The sequence below is a fragment of the Lepeophtheirus salmonis genome, chromosome 7, assembly GCF_016086655.4.
Source record: "Lepeophtheirus salmonis chromosome 7, UVic_Lsal_1.4, whole genome shotgun sequence".
Classification (NCBI taxonomy): domain Eukaryota; kingdom Metazoa; phylum Arthropoda; class Copepoda; order Siphonostomatoida; family Caligidae; genus Lepeophtheirus; species Lepeophtheirus salmonis.
In genome coordinates, this window is record NC_052137.2 from 35,537,158 (window position 1) to 35,557,319 (window position 20,162).

General features: G+C 31.3%; 1 protein-coding gene across 1 annotated transcript in view; it reads right to left on the reverse strand.

The window, feature by feature from the left end:
* LOC121121367 (obg-like ATPase 1) overlaps positions 1-20,162 on the reverse strand; it is a 68,997-nt gene that overhangs the window by 3,694 nt on the left and 45,141 nt on the right. Inside the window, 2 exon segments of the mRNA XM_040716259.2 lie at positions 4,007-4,103; positions 10,324-10,464. Coding sequence (XP_040572193.1) covers positions 4,007-4,103; positions 10,324-10,464 — 238 coding nt within the window.

A 20,162-nucleotide genomic window follows, 5' to 3' on the forward strand; every position in this document is an offset into this window, starting at 1 on the left:
TATTTTGAATTACAATCAACCAACCGACCAGAAGCAACAGCCCCCTTAACAACACCTACCTTTTTGTAATACAAAAACTATAGAATCATTTTTAATTCTATTCATACCCTTGCGTCCATGTATTTAATTGCTGCTACCACTACTATGTTTTCTATTGTTTTTCGTTTTTTTAGAAAAAATATATTAACATTTTTTTTTATCATTTTTTTTCTTAAAGGATTTGATTTGAATTGATGAACTTCAACTTCATTTTGAATCCAAAAAATCATCTTATTCTCCACACTAAAAAAATAAACTATCCAATCATTTTGTGGTTTTTTTTGTAAACCAAATATGAACTTTAGTTATAAGATTACTTCAAAAAGGAGCTTCATCTTTTAAATATATACTTATTTAACCTGATCTCAAATCAAAAACGATATACAGAGTAAGGACCCAAAACTCGTGAGTTTTATGGAATCAAGATAACACAGCACAAAACTAATTTGTTGACATGTTTCAATACTATATTTAGCTATATCTTTTTATTCAACACCTCCTCCTTTACAAACAATAACAGCCCCGGTACGCTGGCGAACATACAACTCTTGACGATAAAGGCCGTGTCTAGGCGAACAAGGTGAAGGCCACATGGAGGCAGGCCAGAAGTCAACCATATTTTTGCTTACAGAAAGGTAAGATAAGTAGATTCAGAATACACTTTTTACCACAATTCCCATCCTTAATGGACTTTTTGATGTCATAGGCATAACCAGATAGAGATGCAAACAGTCTCTGCACTTACACCGGCGCAGTGGAGATTGCATACACGTTTTATTTTAGTCGTTGCTCTAAAATTCTTACATTTACATTTCAGCCGTCTTTTGGTTGCGTAATGAAACCTAATAGTTAAAAACAATGGGTCATAAACAAATGCTACTGCAAGTTTTGCGTCCCAACTCTGTGGATCCATATAAATATGTATACATTGTTGAGAGAATATTTATTTATAATTCAAGTTAATACTTTCAACTATTAAATAAGATATTTTTATATTTTCTTGATCTTTTCTTCTTGAAGTGATGAGCCTCTGAAAAATAAGGATCAATTTTCTTATTTACACAAAGATTTCTCAAATTTTAAGATAAATACGAATGTTTTAAAATTAAGCTGAAGAATTTGAGGTTAATAGAGAACAACCTAGGATATATGTGGTGCGTCAATATAAAAATGATCTTCTATAAAAACTTGGAATAGGGGGAAAATCCAATGTATTATTTTACATATTTATATAAATATTTGAGTCAGTTATTATTCAAATTTGTGGGATAAGTGAGGATACCCAAGAGGTATCTATATCTATAGTTTAGGACCTGTATTTGATTAAAGAGACTTTTATCGTCCTTTAAAAAAACATTCATCAATTTCTCATTCTTTTACTTTGACGTTCCGATTTGGCTACTTGAATTGCAATTGCCCGCCCTACCAAAGGCTTAATAAGAATTATTTGATAATATAAATTGACGATAATTCCTCGAAGAGAAACAATGCAATCCATGCTCAATTTTGTGTTGACGGGACACATGTTTAAAATTAGGGTATCAAACTCAACCAAATTCAGCCTATTTTGATCCTGGGAGATTTTTTTTGATGAATAGTGAAAAAAATCCTTTAAAGAATATATATATATATTTTTTTACAATAAACTGGAAACTATTTCAAAGTCGTAAAACGTAAAAATAATTAGGCAAGAAAATCTTTCTATAAAAAGCATTTGGTGTAAAAAGAAAATAATAATAATTATTATTATGTAGGTACCTTGTAAATCAACCTTCAAGTTCTTTTTTGTTTTTATATTATATTATGTACCTAGTCTTCTTTCTGTTAAATATTTTTCTTCTTCTTTTGGTCAAAAGAAGTAACTGATGTAGATAAAAATTCCTTTTTAGGACTGTTCAAAGAAATGGATAAAGATCTTTTAAGATATAGCCTATAAATATTAGCGATATAGCTTATATGTAGGTATGTAGAGGGGAAAATCAAATTAAGAGGGCGTGTGTTTTATTATTATTATAATTCATCTTAAAGCTTGATCTTCGGAACTTGTGTAAAGTTGCCTGCCTGTAATATTATCCAGGATATTATGAAAAGACATTAAACATATTAATAGAAAAAATTAATTCCCTTACTCTACAATGTAGGTATTTCCATAGCAAATTAAATATTTTTTAGGTCGCACAGACTCAATCATTTTTTCTTTAAAAAAGTTGTCGGTAAAGTAAAGAAGATATACCTATACAGATATTTAGTCCGGTTAAGGTCATTTCTAAGATGGATATTATTAATTGTACTACCATAGATATTAAGGGTCGACAAATAGACAAGCTTTGCTTTTAAAATGTAAAATATAACTAGTTTTGAAAATCCACTGTGTTTTTCAGCTTGACCCGTAATTTGTAATTGGTGGTATAAAGAATGAATGTTATTTTACTTAGCAGTTGTCATTATCATTTAACTCCTGAGTAATGAACTTCCTTTCCAGCTCCATTCGATTATATTCACAACATGATTGAAAATTCGTCTATGCTCATAAAAGACGGAGAGTAAGTAACCTGGAGGATTTGTTGCTGAGTTGTTATTGATAGTCCTTGTTGGAGTCCGAGTATAATTGAGGATGGATATATGTAGGAGTAATTCTTGCTATGTTTTTTCCCTCTCCTCGTCACATATGATTTTAGTTGATCTAGTGAAACGTCATAGCAGCTAAGCTGATTTCTTTCAAAACATTCGTCTAGTCGTTAGGGTTACCATCAGGGGCATTCGCAGGATTAAATATATATTATTATTTTGTTTTTTGTAAAAAAATTTATTCTTTTCTTTCAATTTTTTTTTTTTTTTGAGAAAAATTTCAAAAATCCAAAGCTTTGTCAAAAAATTTTAAGTATGAAACTTTTTGGGAAAAAAAACCATAGCTGTTTATAGAAAATTTAATTTTTTCGGAAAAAAATGGAAAATTAAATTTCAAATATTAAATTCTTTGAAAAAAAAAAGTCGAACATTAAATTTTATAGTAAAAAAAGCCCCTTCAGGCCAGTCCCTGTGGACGCCCCTGACCATATTGATTTTCAGTTTCCTTTTTTTTGAATAATATTTCCAAAATACACATTATTTTCAACAATAAAGTTAACTCGCCAAGAAATGATCCGTTTTACTCACGTTTTCCATGAGCACACTTGGCCTAGTTGCTTAATAATGAAGAAGTAATAACAACAACTTGATAATTTCTTCTTTATATGACGCGATAAACAAAGTTGAGCAATTAAGAAGCATGAATAAATAATTTTTGATATAAGAAAAGAAAAAGCGGTTGTTGCATGTTTTTTTATTCTTTTTCTTTTTTTTCTTTCTTTCTTTGCTCCATTAAAGAATCTACAGTTTGCCGCCTGCCTACCTACCTTTATGCAATATAATTAATGTTATTGGTAAAATACCTTTAAAAAAATAAAGCTATTTTCATATTAACTTTCATTTTGGGTTTTTTGAATTGTGAAAGATTCTCATTTCCAAAGCAGAAACAAGTCATATTCTATCCCCCAAAATCATAACATAATAGACAGCTGATTTAAAAAACAAAATCATCAATAAAACCATGTCTCTTGTTCCCTCACTCTCCTCATGCGCACACCTATATGACCACCCCTAGTGATTAGCTAGGCCAGCAAGTACTTTAGACTCTAGAGCACTCACTGGTTGTGCTTTATCTTTGCACGCTCGTTGCTAAACCTCACCTAAAGTCCCCTTCATTATTTTTTACGTTATGTACATCTCCTTTCTTTTTTTAAATTATGAGGTTTAGCTACACACCCTCGTTCTTAGTAATGAGTCCTCAATTTTTTGTTTTCCTCAGATAAAGTATCTGCGCCGTGCTCATATACACTCAAAAATGACTGTACGTAGTACAGTCAGTCAGATAACCCCTGTTTATTTAAAATGGAAGATGAATGGCTAATAATACAAAATAACTTACAAGGATAGTCCATGCTTTAACTTCATCCGGTCCAGCAGTGAAAAAGTATTCGAGTTGAAGAGCCTTGTAGGCTTGTATGATGATCTTTTCAAGTGCACTGTAATGAAAAAAGAAACATACACTTTATTACAAATATACATGGGCTATAACAATCTACAAGATGTACAACAAGGAGAAAATTATTAGTAAATAATTAAGTTAGGTAGATTCCTATGAGAAAAGGGCGTATCTATCATAATATATGTTATATGAATGTATAAATGCAGATAAAAAATGATTGAGAAGTTATTAAATGTACATAAATACATGCGTATCTCAATGATAGATCACTCCTTACACGAGATGTGCTACTAAAATGAATTTACATCATATAATAATAATATTAGTGATGTGGTTCGGTCTGGAAATCCTGGAAAAACTGGTATGATTTTTGTTGCAACGAAACTCATACAGTTCCTTAAAAAAGTTCGATCTAGACAACTCTCATAGAAAAATTCCCCCTTGATCGGTCAAAGAAAAACATCGGTCTACACCGACTTTACATATAGAGGGTGGCTAGAATGTTTCCCTCTCCGGTTAATTAATTTGCTTTTTAAGCCTAAAATAGTTGTCCAATGATGTTACTGGAACTCTTAGATTTCAAGCTTTCAAAAGAGGCGTGACACGTGACAGTTGCTATCAAGATGTCGAAGCAACCTCGCCCAACACAAGGAACTGTTGATCGACTCTAGTCGATGTGGGTTTATCTTACACAAAAATTGTTAAAATTTTCTGAGTGACCAAAATGACTGTCCTGGAAGGTCTGAAAAATCCAGGATGGAGTCATGGTACGGACCAATTTTCCAGCCTCAGTTATGGTTTTGCGTGTCATCTAATCAGATGGTAAAGTCATTCTACCCTACTTTTTTCCTTTCAATGGGCCAAAAATTGACTCCAATGTCTACATCCAGGTGCTCCAGGATGTTGTCAGGCCCTGGATCGATACCAATTCTAGAAATTGAACATATGTTTGATAACAAGATGATGTTCCTTGTCACACCTCCAAAATATCTGAAAAGTTCTTCTCTGTAGAATTATAAATTTTTTGGCAAAAGGAGACGTTGGCCCCTCCTCATCACACGACCTAAATCCTTTTGATTTTGATTTATGGGGCATCCTCGAGAAGAAGACTTTCCATGTCTACCATTTAAGTGTCAATGCACTAAATGATTCATAATCTGGGAATTGGCCAAAATAGACGCGGAAGAAATCCATCAGCCGTGTCGGAGTTTTACCCCTCCTCTTAAAAAAATGAATGACAGCTAAGGGCTTAAATTTGGAGTTTTAATTTAATTATGTATATACTACAAACTTTATTATTAAATTTAATAAATATTTCTAGTTATGAATTACTTATACGGACTTATTTATTAAATTTTAGAAAGCGGGAATAATTTATAGCCAAACTGTAAATTGTTTATGTGTTTTCCAATTGTGAACACGGCACAATGACGTCATAAGATGTTAAAACAGAGATAGCTCAGAAGAAATTTTCTTCCGTTCTCCTCCTTGAATACGGAACTCTGAATTCGAGCAAGTCTTGAGATGGATGATCAAGGTGAAAGTATATTCCTTTGATTCCATTTATCTTCCTTAGTGGTCTAACCCTTGGAAAACACAATAATCCACTTAACTTGGCCTTCATGAATAATGAATGATTAAAGACCCTAGCAATTGTCAAATTAAAATTATATCTAAATTTCAAAATGTTATATATTTTAGTTTAATGGTTATAATTTATATTGTAATATATGGATAGATTCTGAATATTATATGTATACATACAGTATTTTTAGATTTTCAAAGTTATCAAAATATTTACAATCCTTGTAAGATCTTCATTTCATATAATGAAAACATCAATCACGGTTGATCTACAAGAGAAAAAAATATTCGGTCTAGAAAAATTCACTTAAGACGGAAGCGAAATGCAAATTCGCTGCTGGACCGAGTCTGAACACTAGTAAAGGCTGTACATAATATATAAATTGTAGTGATGCACTCTTTTTAGACCGCGGGCCTTGCATTCTTTTAATTTTGTTCTCAAAAAAGGATCTCACATTTAATTCAATGTTATCTTTTCTAGGCATGAAAAAATGTTGGTGAAGTTCAAAGTGTGTCATAGAAGCGACAGAGAGGGGGATTAGCTCGAGTTTCTAGCCCATTGTGTGAAATTAAAGAGCCCGGGAATGGGTAGACTATTATTGTTGTAAAAAAATCAATTACTAAATGATGAAAGAGCTTTTTTAAATATTTTTACCCTTTTTATAGGTTTGAGATAACTTTTGAGTAAGAAAAAAAATCAATCATTCACATATAATTAATATATTCTTTGCAAAATGTTATGCTAATTTCAATTATGTGCTTATATTTTATATGGGATCATCCAATTATGAGAAAATGCAATTTAAAGGTTAAAAAAACCCCATATTTTATGGGCTTTGTTTGAAAAGGAATAACGCCTCGGGATTTCAATTGTTTTTACATCAAAGGAGTTGATTTGAAATGTCAATATTTTAGGTTATATTTACAAAAAGTATTTGATTCTAGAAGGTTCAATTGGAATATATAATTGTTTTCAATTTTATTGAGGAAAGAATCAATAAACTTGTTTATCTATTTATATTTATTTTTCTTTACAATATAGTTAATTATGAAGGGGTTTTAAGAGCACTTAACCTCTATCAATTTTTCCTAAAAAAATGAATTCAAATCGATATTACTCCTAATGGAATTCACGAAAGATTTTTTCTAGTAAGCAAACTGAACAATGTTTTGTTTTTCCAAGGCTGCTATGATAATTCCTTAATTTTTGGAATTATCAAAACAGTAGTATAAAGTAATCAGTTCATTAGTCGTTGTGCTATGACAGTAGTCAAACTGATTATTTCTTGGGGAGTTGTAATTAAATGTCCTTATTGGACTCAGAATAGAATTGAGGATCAACATCGGAGTATTTCCTGCCTACGTCCTTAATAGATACGGAGTGGTATTAAAGATAGGACGGATCTTGGATCCGGATCTGAACTACCCGGATACGTTAACTTGCATTATCTGAAAAGATCCCGATACTTTTACGGGTCATAAAATAGATGGGGAAGTCAAAGTGGCATACGGCATCTGGGGAAATGACGGAAGATAATAGAGTGACGTCATCCGTGGTATCATAAAAAGCAATACATTTCGTGAGGAAAAATATATCACTATGACCATGGATTTAGTCTAGTTGCTCTCCTCTAAAATATTCTTTAATTTGTCAGGTTTCCAATGACATTTTTCGCTTTTTATAGTCAAATTTTTCCAATATGACTATAATTATATAATAACCACTTTTGTAAATAATCAATTTTGAAACACCCCATTTCGAGGTAACCAGTGTTTGATTAGATCGTGTTTTTTTTTAGAGAGATAGATCCTAGAGGATTTTTAGGGGAACTCATGATATATATCCGTATTGACTGAAAAACAATGTGCAATGAATTTAAAAGGAAGCATACAGAACAGAAATGTTAGCACCACCATATGATTTTTACCTATAAAAATGAAAAATCCTTGATAGCAAAATAGGAAAGAAAAAGTTTACTCTAAGCCGATTTTTTACTTCGTATTTCTTCTATGCGAACTTTTTTTTATTGGTATCTTTTATAACTTTGACTATACACAGAGGCGTCCTCAGGGGTAGGGGTCTTGAGGGGTGTAGGCCCCTAAACAAAGGAACTTTTGTCTTGATGAAGAAAAAATTACCGCTTTGTAAGAAAAAAAAATAACGAGCAAATAGGTGAGAACAAATTTAGAAAGGATTTATTGTCTTAAAAAAAGGTATTTTGATTAAATTGAGGCCCGGCTCATACAAAAAAGAAAAGAAGATTTCGATGCTTGAAGAGTTACGACAAGATGATGGTCATTCAATTATTTCAGAACCGACATATCATTTCATGCAGTTTTTGTTTTGTTTTTATAACCTGATACAATAAGCTGTATGCACCTGGAATATAAACTTAAAATCCTCTCTCCTAATAAAAGAAGTTGTTATAATAATGATAGAACATTTCAAGATAAAATGACAGCTATATTTGCACTCGCTGCTAACTTTATCATGGCATTTCGTGACATACACTACATATATATACATACATTTATTATAATAACTAAATATTTATTTGAAAACAAACTATGTATGTAGACAGATGTATATAGAAATTGTATACATTTATTTATTTGTAGAGACGTCTGTCATATGTGTATACCTATATAGTTAGATAAATGATACACTAGGTACAGTCAAATAGATGTTTAAGTAATTCGAAAGAAAGTAAGTAACACACAAACACGATATCCGTAAGAAAAAAGAGTTTAATGTTATATAAATTCTAGGACGTACCCGTATTATTTATTATATTTCCAATTATTTTATTAATTCTTTAAATAATTCCGAAGTGTAGCATAACTTGTCGATAGACAATATTTGAAGCTCTTCTATCCCTTTGGCCATTATAATTAGAATAATTATAAATATGTTCCTCCTTTTATCATGATGAAGATACATACTATGACTAACTCGCCAATCCTCTTCTTCGTTTATTGACCTAACTCCCTTTTTTTATTCGCATTCAATGTACTCTCTCCTTTTTTCCATTAGTACAAAAATTCATTTTTTGGATTATAAATTTGTCGGTGCATTTTCGAATCGAAATCCAGACCTTAAAAAACTTTGATACATGGGAATTCGTTCTTGTTTTATGAAATTAATCAACTTATTAGCGAAAAAACCAACTTGCCCTCCAGAACCAATGAATATGGTCTGGTCAGAATGAAACACAGTCGTAATACGTAACTCGGAATTCTGAACAACTATTATTTTATGCCGAAAGTGTGCATTAATCTCCGTTTTTGAAATAATTACCATGACTATGCATTTTTATTAGGGAGCATTCATCAAGTAAAACATTGTATTATAGTAGATTAGGGGTATACTGACGCATCGGAATCGGCAAAAATCAGCCTTAATACTGCCAATTCCACCGATACATATAAAAAAATTATTTTATAACTTTTTTATCCATTAAATTTCTCGTCCACCCATTATAGACGCCCTTGAATAGAAGGATGTATCTTTGACATAGAGTAAAGTTTAAATCCTCCTATTTGTTAGTTCCATTTTAACATCCAATAGTTGACAATTTTCAATTACAAAGGGTTTTATTGCTATAAAACATGGTTGTTTAGGCCCTCCAAATAGCGGACATCAACAAATGATGACTTCACGTTAAATTACTCTGTTGTAGTTTGATATACCTATATATAATAGGAACATTCACATAAGAGATCCATAAAATTCATGGAATTCAAACAAGAGGATGTTTAAATTGCTATAAAGAGACGAGAAGAAAGAACGTTCTTCTGTTGAGCAAAGACAAAATGAAGTAAGGAACAATAGATATAAAGAAAAAGGTTACAACAACTGACTAACATTGCCATGTCTGTAATACTACTAACAACGACAACAACAACAACAACACTAGCTATAATTTAGTCAATAGCCACAATGTGAAATAATAGGGAAGAGAGAGAGAGAGAGAGAAACAGCAGTCCCAAATGACACAGTTTATAAGAAAAACATGAAAATAATCCTTAATAACAGAGGGGTCCCCCTTTTTATACACGGTTATTTCAAGTTTTTTTGTTTTTTTTCAACACCAACTTATAATCAAGTACAATTTAGAATGAACTATGTACGTAGGTAGCCTTACATATAAAAGAGCGATAGAGTAAAAAAAAAAAGTAGTACTCAATCCGTTGTTGTACAACATTTTTCAAGAAAGGACTCTTTTTTTTTTTTTTTTTTTTTTTTGTGAATGGGTCAATGAACTGTGATATGAACTGATATGTAGATGGATAGAGCCTCACCATGCCCATGCTTCTTAGTGAATTTATTTTCATTTAAGACTTTATAGTCTAATTGAAAAGAGGATATATTTTATATACATAATTGGTTGATATTATCGGGAATATAATTATAATTAGACTTAGAGAATCAAAATTAGCCTAATTATTTATCATTATGGCTTTCTTGATTATGATGAAGTTGATGAGGAAAGGTTTGTATGATTATTGGGTCAAATATATATATATAAATACTATTTGAACCACCTCTCATTAGGAGCTCGTTAAAATAGCCCGCATACAAAAAGAAATCTTCGTAACTATTTCTTGTTTTTATTTTTTATCTCTCTCATTAAGGGAATCAATATAAATTATAATATGATAGTATGTCATACCTTGTACACTTGACGTCATCCATATACTTGGCACACTCATCCTCAGGCATATCCACCAGAGTTTGCTCAAAGGCACCGGAAAATGGAATGACAATACCTCTAGGATCGTGTTTGTCCACATATTCCTTGATTTTTGGAAGCCTGAAATAATTAGAAGAGAGTTGAATTAGATGGTTATATTGACAAAAATATGTAAAAACAATAGGTCAATAATTGTGTTGGAAATTTAGACCAGTCTGAGACTGTTAGAATTTCAACTAACTCGGGTTTGAATGAATTCTACATGACTTTTTGTTTGTTCAAAATGAAATTTTGGTCCACAGTTTAAACCCGAAATCTGAACCAAAATAATGGTTTTTAAATAATGACCTAGGACCGAACAAGGGAAGAAAAGTTGGTTTACATCGAGTCTCAACACTAGTAAATACTACAATATCTCAGTTGTCGAATATAATTGGTTGGTTCAAAAATGGTGGTAAGAGAACTAAAAATGCTTTCTGTGAGTCCCTCCACCTCCGATAACCCTCTGTTAGTGAATATTCTTTTTATAAGGGGTTTAATGAACTCCGTAGAAAGATACCACCCCCAATAATAAAACGTATTTAATTAAATGATTATGATAAACAGGCTTATGATGTAATTTTAATTTTGTATTTAAAAAAAATATATATTCCATCCATTTAGCACCGGTAAATATCAATTCAAATTATATATATATAAGACATAATAATCTCAGGAACATGAGTTTGGGTTTTCAAAGGATATAATTTGATAGAAATTTGTATTAAATATTCATTACTTTATGCAAATTTTTTGTAATCAAATTAGAAATCATCAGTTTATGATGAGGTTGCGTTTGTTATATAAATAAAAGTAACTATTATAATTTTGTTGCTACTGTTGTCTGGCTTAGTCCTCACATTGAAAAAAGAAGAAGGATCTAAGGAATAAAAATGAATGACACGTCGGCGGAAGCTTTGGCAGGCTAGGGCACCCTCTTGGGAATCCAGCATTCTCATTGTACTGGTAATGGACTTCTTCAGGGCTTCCACAAAACGAATGATACTTGGCACATTGGCCTCAAGCTCGACCTTCTCCCAGAGATAGACATCGCATGGATTCAGGTTCGGGCTATTTGCAAGCCAACAATATGGTCCTTCTTCTTATATGTAGTATTGTGTCAAATCTTATTTATTCAGTCCCGTTCAGTCTTATGACTGGTCCTTAAGACTGTCGATCCTTCGGCATGTCAGTCAAGACCAGCTCTTGTTGACATTTCTAGTTAAACATTTTAAAAAGTATGAAGCACAATATGTTCCGCCCTTTTTTACTCTTATTTATTATTGTATATAATAAAAAGGTATTTTTAGGGAAAGTTACAGGACCGACAATTGTAGGGACTGATTCTTAGGTAGGACCGATCATAAGACTGGACTGAACAGAATAAATTTCTATCGAAACAACACTAATTGTATGTCTGTATACAATACATATCTAAACAAATAAATCCATATGTACAATAAATCATAAGTGCATTTAATAATAAATCACCCGATAGCTGCTAAATTATCATCATCATTATAATTATTCTTATTAATAAAAATAATTTTACAAGCATTAATTATGATCATTGTTATGCCATTATTATTATTCTTGAAGTAAGAGGAGGTAATTTTCTTTTATATGAGGGAGAAGAAACAGAAAGAAAAGGTGATAACTACATAACTCTATGACTATGAGAGTTTTCATTTATTGTTACTATGTATCTACTAAGGTTTCTGTCCCGGGATTCGATTTTTCCAGAGGGTTACACCTAAAGCATTCCCACATTTAATTATTTAGTAATATATGCTTCATTTAATTATATACAGAGAGAGTGGAGGCCCAAAACTTGCAATAGTATTACTAAAAACGTCATTTTTAAAGATCTAATTAAGGACAACTCAAGACCAATTTGTGGCTTAAATACGATGTGTATCACTTTTTTTTTATTATTCAATATGTCCTCCTTCACAGGCAATGCTAACCTCAACATGCCAGCCTACAGATTGGCAGCTCTTGATGATGAAGAACGTGGCTATGCGTAATAATGGCACCTCTGAACGAATCCAAATTTGGATGAGATGTGCAGCAGATATTCATCTCCAAGACGCCCTAAACTGCAAGGAGGTTGATTGTAGGAGGGCTAAAAGTCAGTTATATTGTTGCTGCTTAAGTATGTGGATGTATCAGGGGGTAATTGACTTCTTGATGTTGTAGCCAGTCCGGATGTAGATGCCACAGTATCTGCAATCTTCTTTGCACTGAGACCGGCATAGAGGAGATCGCATAGACGTAGTCTTTTTAGTTATTACTAGGTCATTTTTTACACTTAAAGACAAAACCTATTTGGCGATAACATAAAAACAAGCTGGGATACTTTTTTTTTTAATATAACGACAGTATGATAAACGTATCCGTTGATATAAGTGCTATAATTTATACTAATTCAGAAGAGTGATAAAGTCCTTCCGGAGCCGGGGATTTTAAGGTTAACTGAACCGAATAAAAATCGGTCATTTTGTAACGCTGATCATAAAAGATACTGAGACGTAATGACGTAAAAATTATTTTTAAGGAAGAGTGTATAATTATTCACGTTGCAAGAATAACGAAAAAAAAAAAATAGGATTGGTGGTTTAAAGCAAGCCTCACCAACTGAAATTGATTATATTGATAATATCAAAATTCGAATTAAAGTTCAAATATCCCACGATCAAATTGATTGAACTTGTATATAATATGTTCATGTAAAAATATAAACATATATCAATCATATTAATCACTTGTTGGGACAGTTTTTCAGTGGTTTAATATTGTATGACACTAAAAAATCCTCTTCGAGTTTTCATTGACGTAAAAAAATTTATAATGCGTTTTTCTCAGTTTCATGAAAAAAATCCCAACTTGTTTTTATATTATCGCCACACACGTGTTTCTTTTTGTTTCGGCTGTTGTTTAGTTGCGTAATGTAAGCTCGTAATTAAATGATACTGCAAGATTCCTCTGTAATTCATTAAATGGAAAGTTGAATACATATTAAATATAGAAAGAAAAAAGAATATATATATGATATATTCTAGTGATAGGCGAGCATACTTTTAGCCCGGTGGTCAGGTTATATATTTTACAATTATACAACTCCACTAAAAGTATAAATAGTTCATTACTTGCTATTTAAATTTTTTGTTGAGGGTCAGATCAGGTTACAGAAGGGATTTTCAACATTTTTTTAGTGATGTATCACTAGTAAATATTTATTTAACCCAAGTACCCTCTTCTCAACACAAAACATTTTCAGCTTAGTTTTTGGGATTTTTTTTGAAAATTAACTATAAAACAAAATTCGATTTTTTGGAGAAAAAAAAAATCAAACATCATCAACTGTTAACAAAAAAATATTTTTTTTGGGGAAAAAAATAAAAATCCACAGCTATTCACAAAAAAATATTTTATTAAAAAAAAAAATCAAAAATCCTAAGCTATTCCAAAGAGAAAGAAAATCAAATTCTGTTGCTATTGAAAAAAATTAATTTAAAAAAAAAAATCCAAAACAATTCGCAAAGAAATTCAAAAATTCTAGGCTATTCTAAAAAAAATTTTTTTTTGGAAATAAAATTCAAAAATCCTACGCTATTATTTAAAAAAAATCGAAAAAAATTTCAAAAACTGTTGCTATTCACAAAAATTAATTTTTTGCAAAAAAAAAAAAAAAATCACGACTTCTCACAAAAAAATAAAAATCCAAAGCTATTGCCAAAAAGTAATTTTTGGGCTAAAAAAATTCAAAAATCCAAAACTGTATACAAAAATTAAATTTCTCTCCAAAAAATTTCCAATATTAATTTTTTTGTAGACAATTTTAAAAATCCATAACTTTCCACAGAAAATCAAATTAAATATCATACGTTCATCAACCATTAAATTATCTAGTAAAAAACAAAAGTTCCTTAATTTAGGGGCTACAACGGACGCCCCTGAGTTATGAAACTGCATGTAAAATATTCTTTCAAAATCTCATTTACCCCTTGGAGTCCCTACAAGTACCCAAGGTGTACTACACGTACCCCCATTTGAGAACCACTGGATTGCAGAATTCCAATAGGAAGAACATATGAAATCTAAGAAAAAAAACGCGCGCAAAATTTGTTTCAATGAAAAAAATGAAAGACATGCGAATTGAGAATATACAGCAGTAGACAAGCTTAAAAAGGATTATGTCTTCCTGAAATATAAAGAAACACTTTAATTTCCCATCATGGTTTCCCGGGGGGTACCGCTCAAAGAGAATTTGTCAGGAAATGAGAAACTTTACTCAGTATCTACAAAATATAATTAAGTATGAAGAGGAATAAGAAGAAGAAGAAGTCGATCCAAGCAAAAGACGACGGAAGGCAGACTCATTCTCTCTCTCTCTCTTTTCAATGCACACAGACACACAACGACTGTACACTACACGTTATATATTATGTAGTCGTTTTGTATTACATATACTATTTGTAAGTATTCTTATACTAATAATTTATTATAAATTAGCGCTCAGAAAAGAAAGAGAATAATTTTAAAGGCATCGTACGATTTGGCGGGGTATTTCTTATTGTTAGCGGATGAATGAATCATTGATACATATCCGAAGGATTTCTATTCTCATCAAATCACAACACTATTAAAAACACACAGAAATATCATTAATGAGGACAAATGGTCTTAACAATCATATTTTTTAAAAAACCACATTAAAATGTTATAATAATTGTCCATATTTGACTCTGAGGAAAAATTAGTCTTAGGGAAATCTATGTTTCAAATATATAACAAAATACTCATAAATATCTTCATTAGGACAAATTTAACCGTCAACAATATACATATTTTAGGCAGTGCCGTAACCGCAGTTTAATTATAGGAGGGGCCTGATCTTAGGGACTATGGATGACTCACCATTACTTTAGCCATTAAATACTACTACTGAAGACCACAGGAATTATAACCCTGATATTTATAAACAATGCCCTTGCTACACCTTGACACCAAACTAGGGATGAATCGGTCCTAAAACTGATTTCCTAATCAGTCTTTCCCCTCCCTTTCTTTTTAGCCCTCATTTTATTGGTCCAATCTCTTTCAACGATCCGGATACACCAGTATTTCAGTCCTACGTTTTTTTTATTATCTTCACTCCTAACTAAGATTGAAGAATATAGTACAAAGAAAATAATGAATGATACCTAGAACGTATTATATATTCTATCCACGTAGTTAGTAACTACGTCGTTTCAGCTGTCGTAGTTAGCATAAAAGACCGACAAGGACCGGTCCTAGAAATGACACATTTTATTTGGACTTTATTTATCAAACATTACTCCAGACGAGGGGTGTTTCTAGCTTTGATCATTGGGGGAGGGGGGTTAGCCTCTAAAAAATTATCAATACTAGCAAAGGGTGCCTTCATTGGAGGGCTGAATTGATGGGAATATAATTAAAGAATCAAAATAGAAGGAATTAGAGTGAGAGAAAGGCATGTAGAAAGATACAGAAATATCTTAGGAACATGCTTGGTTATTTTATACTGGCTAAATTTTAAACTGATTTGTTGTACCATTTTGGATTCCTTAGATGATAACACCAAAAATAGAATTATAAGATATTTTGGGGCTAGCAACGTTGCTGCTCCAAATCATGATACCAATATGTAAATATCTGGAGTCATACATTCTTTTATGAGTAAAATATCATATTTTGCACACTCCGCAGAATCATAATATCCCATTAGATAAATAATATGCATTATTATGACCCGATATCAAAGGATTTCCATCACCATCTGCTTTTATGTGTTTTAAAAGCAATATTTAATGAATTAATATATATTTGTACAAAATGATAATGGAATTCCAGTCTTCCAACCTCCCTCCCTCCCCATCGACTACATACCAAGCATGATTAATTACAACTGATTGAAATCTTTTAATTATCCACCAAAGAAAGAGATAGAGACAGCCACAAAGAAATACTTAAATATATTATACAAAACATAATTACGGCATCTCATACCGTAGGTCACGAGTAGTTGTGTAGTCCTAATATGATCTGAGAATCATGGCTTAAACTAAAAAAACAAAACAAAAATTGAAATTCAAATAAGGTACCATCTATTCGCCCACGTTAATTCTCTTTATAAATGTACACTGTACAGTCCCCCACCCACATGTTCATTTCCTGAAGGAAAAGCTTATATAATTATACTTATTTAAATATATTACCATCAACTCCATTATTACGTGTACACATATACATATGTATCTAAGTACATGGTTGTGTTGTTAAAATGGTGGATTTAAATGAAAGAAAGACTGGAAGAAGAAGTAGGTGTTTATGGTTCTTTTGTTGTTCTTTACAGGGCCCTCCATCTAAATGAAGGAGTATTTTACATTGCGACCCCTTGTTTTATGGATATGTTTTGAATAGAGATGTACATTTTTACAAAATTTTATTTGAATGGACGATTCTTATACCATGTATGTAAATTGTAATTACGAAAATGAATAACAATGATTTACTATTTTTAAATCTTTAACTTTTTATTGATTAGGGTTAGGCCAAAAAATACATATAAACAATCACAATTAGTTGTAGTAATTTTAAATTAAAATTGAAAAAAAAATCCCGTAATTGCTTAAATGGCTCACACTACGAAGTACTCTTTTACTTAAAGTAGGAGCATAGAAGGATTGTTTTGAACTACATATGTATGAAGAAAAATTTTCTGCAATGATTTCCATCAAGTCCCATGAGAAAATATTGACAAAGGAGTTTTACACTTGCTAAAAAATGAGTAAAAATAAACTTTGAGCAATATTAAATAATAAACAAAAAAGAAGAAACCATTTTTTCTTTTTTATACTTAGTTTTTCCATTACAAAATGACATCCTTACTCATAGCTAATCATATATTATAATTAATACCCTTCATGAGAGTCATGTTCAAAAAATCTGCAGTTTTGTGCTGTGTCAATAGCTTACAATAAAGATTTATAGAGAGAAAAAGGTGAGTTTTTCCATTTAAATGGTTTTTTTCCCCATTTGATGATTTCTAGAGTCATTAATTAAAAACCATTGACAAAAACAACAACAATATTTGAAGGTTTTTCTAAGCCTTTTCAGCAAACGTACATAGAGCAGCTGATTTATTTACATACATATTTTTCATATTTCTTACTATTCAACCAAATTCACACAATTATTGAAATCTATCCCTCTATAATATCCCAAAACTCTCCCAGATCGAACCCAACACTAATCATGATTTAAAAAAATGCATTAACTGTCATAAATATATATAACTATAAAGTCAGTGCATGAGCACTGAGAGAAAATAAAGTTTGAATTGCATGTATTAATATTTAATTATATTTCCTTTTTAATCAAAAGTGAATAATTTGGTCTAATAATTACATACGAAAAAAAGTTTAAATAATGGGAATTCATGTATATATTTTTTAAGCAATTATGAGTCATTACCCATACATATATAATTCATGGACAATGTGACAATTAGAAAAAATTAACGAGGAGAGTAGATGACAAATTTCGCATTAGTACGTAGAAGATATTTGTACAATGCAGTAACCAAAAAAGCTACCGTATAATGCCCTAAAGAACTTATGAAGTAGTGCTGGGCTTTCGTCTGAATATCCTAAACTAGTACGAGCTAGGGAGTTATCTCTCAAACACAAAAATATATAGTGTATTTTGTTATCAATTGTCCAAGATAACTTTTAACGTATTGGGGGTTGAGAAAAGAAATCATTAAAAAAATCTCGCATGTTTTCTGAACATTTTTTTTCCACATCAGTAATTTTTCAAAACCCCTTCAGCCTCCCTGCAGACGCCCCTGCAGTACGATGTTTATTTTATTTAACACTAGGAAGTAAAATTCCTTTTTTATGACATGGAAAACACATGGACTCCCATTACCTTTACAAAATTTTCTAAATTACCCTTTTCAGGGTAATTTACCACTGTTCCCCGACCACTGACTTCATCAGGGTTTGAACATTGAATTATAATTAGCTATTGTTAAATTGTGTACAATTCTGAACAATTATTGGATACTAACTTGCTATAATGTGTAAATTACCGACTGATTTTGACTCTTTTCAGTTATTATTATTATTTTTTTTTTTTTTTTTTATGAAAGGTTGATAGATACAAAGATAAAGTGGAGACCGACACAATTTTTGCGCATCAAACTAATTTGCTCCTTTACATAAGTTTTGTCTGGACCGGTCGCAAAAAAAAATTCGTTCTAGATAAGTCTCATCTAAAATTTGGTTAAGGCCGATTCTATAGATGAATTGTTGATGACGTCATCTGTGTTTTAAAATTGAGAGGTTCGACCAACAAAAACGTCATATGAAGTTAAATGTGTTCCACACTGATCCTATTTGTACAACTCATCAATATAAATAGGATTAACAATCGTTCCGTAGATTTAGATTTTAAAAAAATGGATCTGCGATTTGAAAACGATTAATTTTCGGTCTACGGTCTGCAATCGAGGTGTGGACCGAAATATCGGTACAAATAAAATCACTTAAGACTACTGTCGTATCCTTCTAAAAAGACTACAGTCCTAATAAAGGTTATCAGTTCTAGGATCAGTCCTTATCGGTCTTTAATAGTAACTACAACAGCTGTATTGACGCAGTTACTAACTATGTCATTTAATCAGTTCAGCATAACTTACTAAATACTCAATTATTACACGATCTAGCTATCATTCTTAATTTTCTTTGTATATATATTCTTCAAGCGTAGCTAGGACTGAAGAAAATAAAAAGATAGATAGGACCGTTGCATTTTAAAGCATATCCAAGGCGTTTTTAAAAAAATTTAATTTGAGTTTTTTTCCAAAAAAATAAATATTTGAAGTTTAATGTTTTAAAGGTTTTTTTCTAGAAAATTGAATACTTGGAGTTTAATTTTCAATTTTTTAATAACAAATTCCAAAATCCAATCCCCCTAAGTAGAATGCTGCGGACACGCCTGATTTCGGACAGATAATAAAAAAGACAGAAGGGGGGGACTCACTAGAAAATCAGTTTTTAACCGAACCAAAAAATATTTCGGTCTTGGACTGAGTCTCAAGATTAGTATGTACATATCAACATAAAAGTACCATTAAAGGGGGTACAGCATATGTAGACAGTAGATGTCGTACCTACATAATTAGCTCTATTTCATTATGTTCCTCTCCTCAACCTAATAAAAATAATTGGGGGTTATTTAAGAAATCAAAACGTCTTTCTGTGATATATGCATACGCAGTTAAGACAAGGAATGGCAAAGGCAACATCATCTCTGCCGGACCTTGTCAAAAGTATAAACGTATGTAAGTAAGTGTACATCACTCACTCCCCAGTGCGCACTTCATACCCATAACAATTAAATGTAAAAAAAAAACACAACTTTTTTTGCCTAATTAAAACTAAATTACTTAAACGATTTTTCGTGATGAATTCATCGACAAATAGTATACATAAAACGCACTAATGATAATTAGGAGTGAGTGAGAACATATTTAATAATATAATTCAATAATTAAATTATGGCTCTACCTATGTATTCTTTCCTTTCTTCATTCACACGTTGTACACACCATGATGGTTATAATTAAAAGCAAGAAGGAACATGACTTGGAAATGGTGTAGGATCATGTATATTGTATAAACATATGTACCCCCAAAATCATTCAAGGATTTGCCCTCATTACTAAAATCTGTAAACATATTATTATG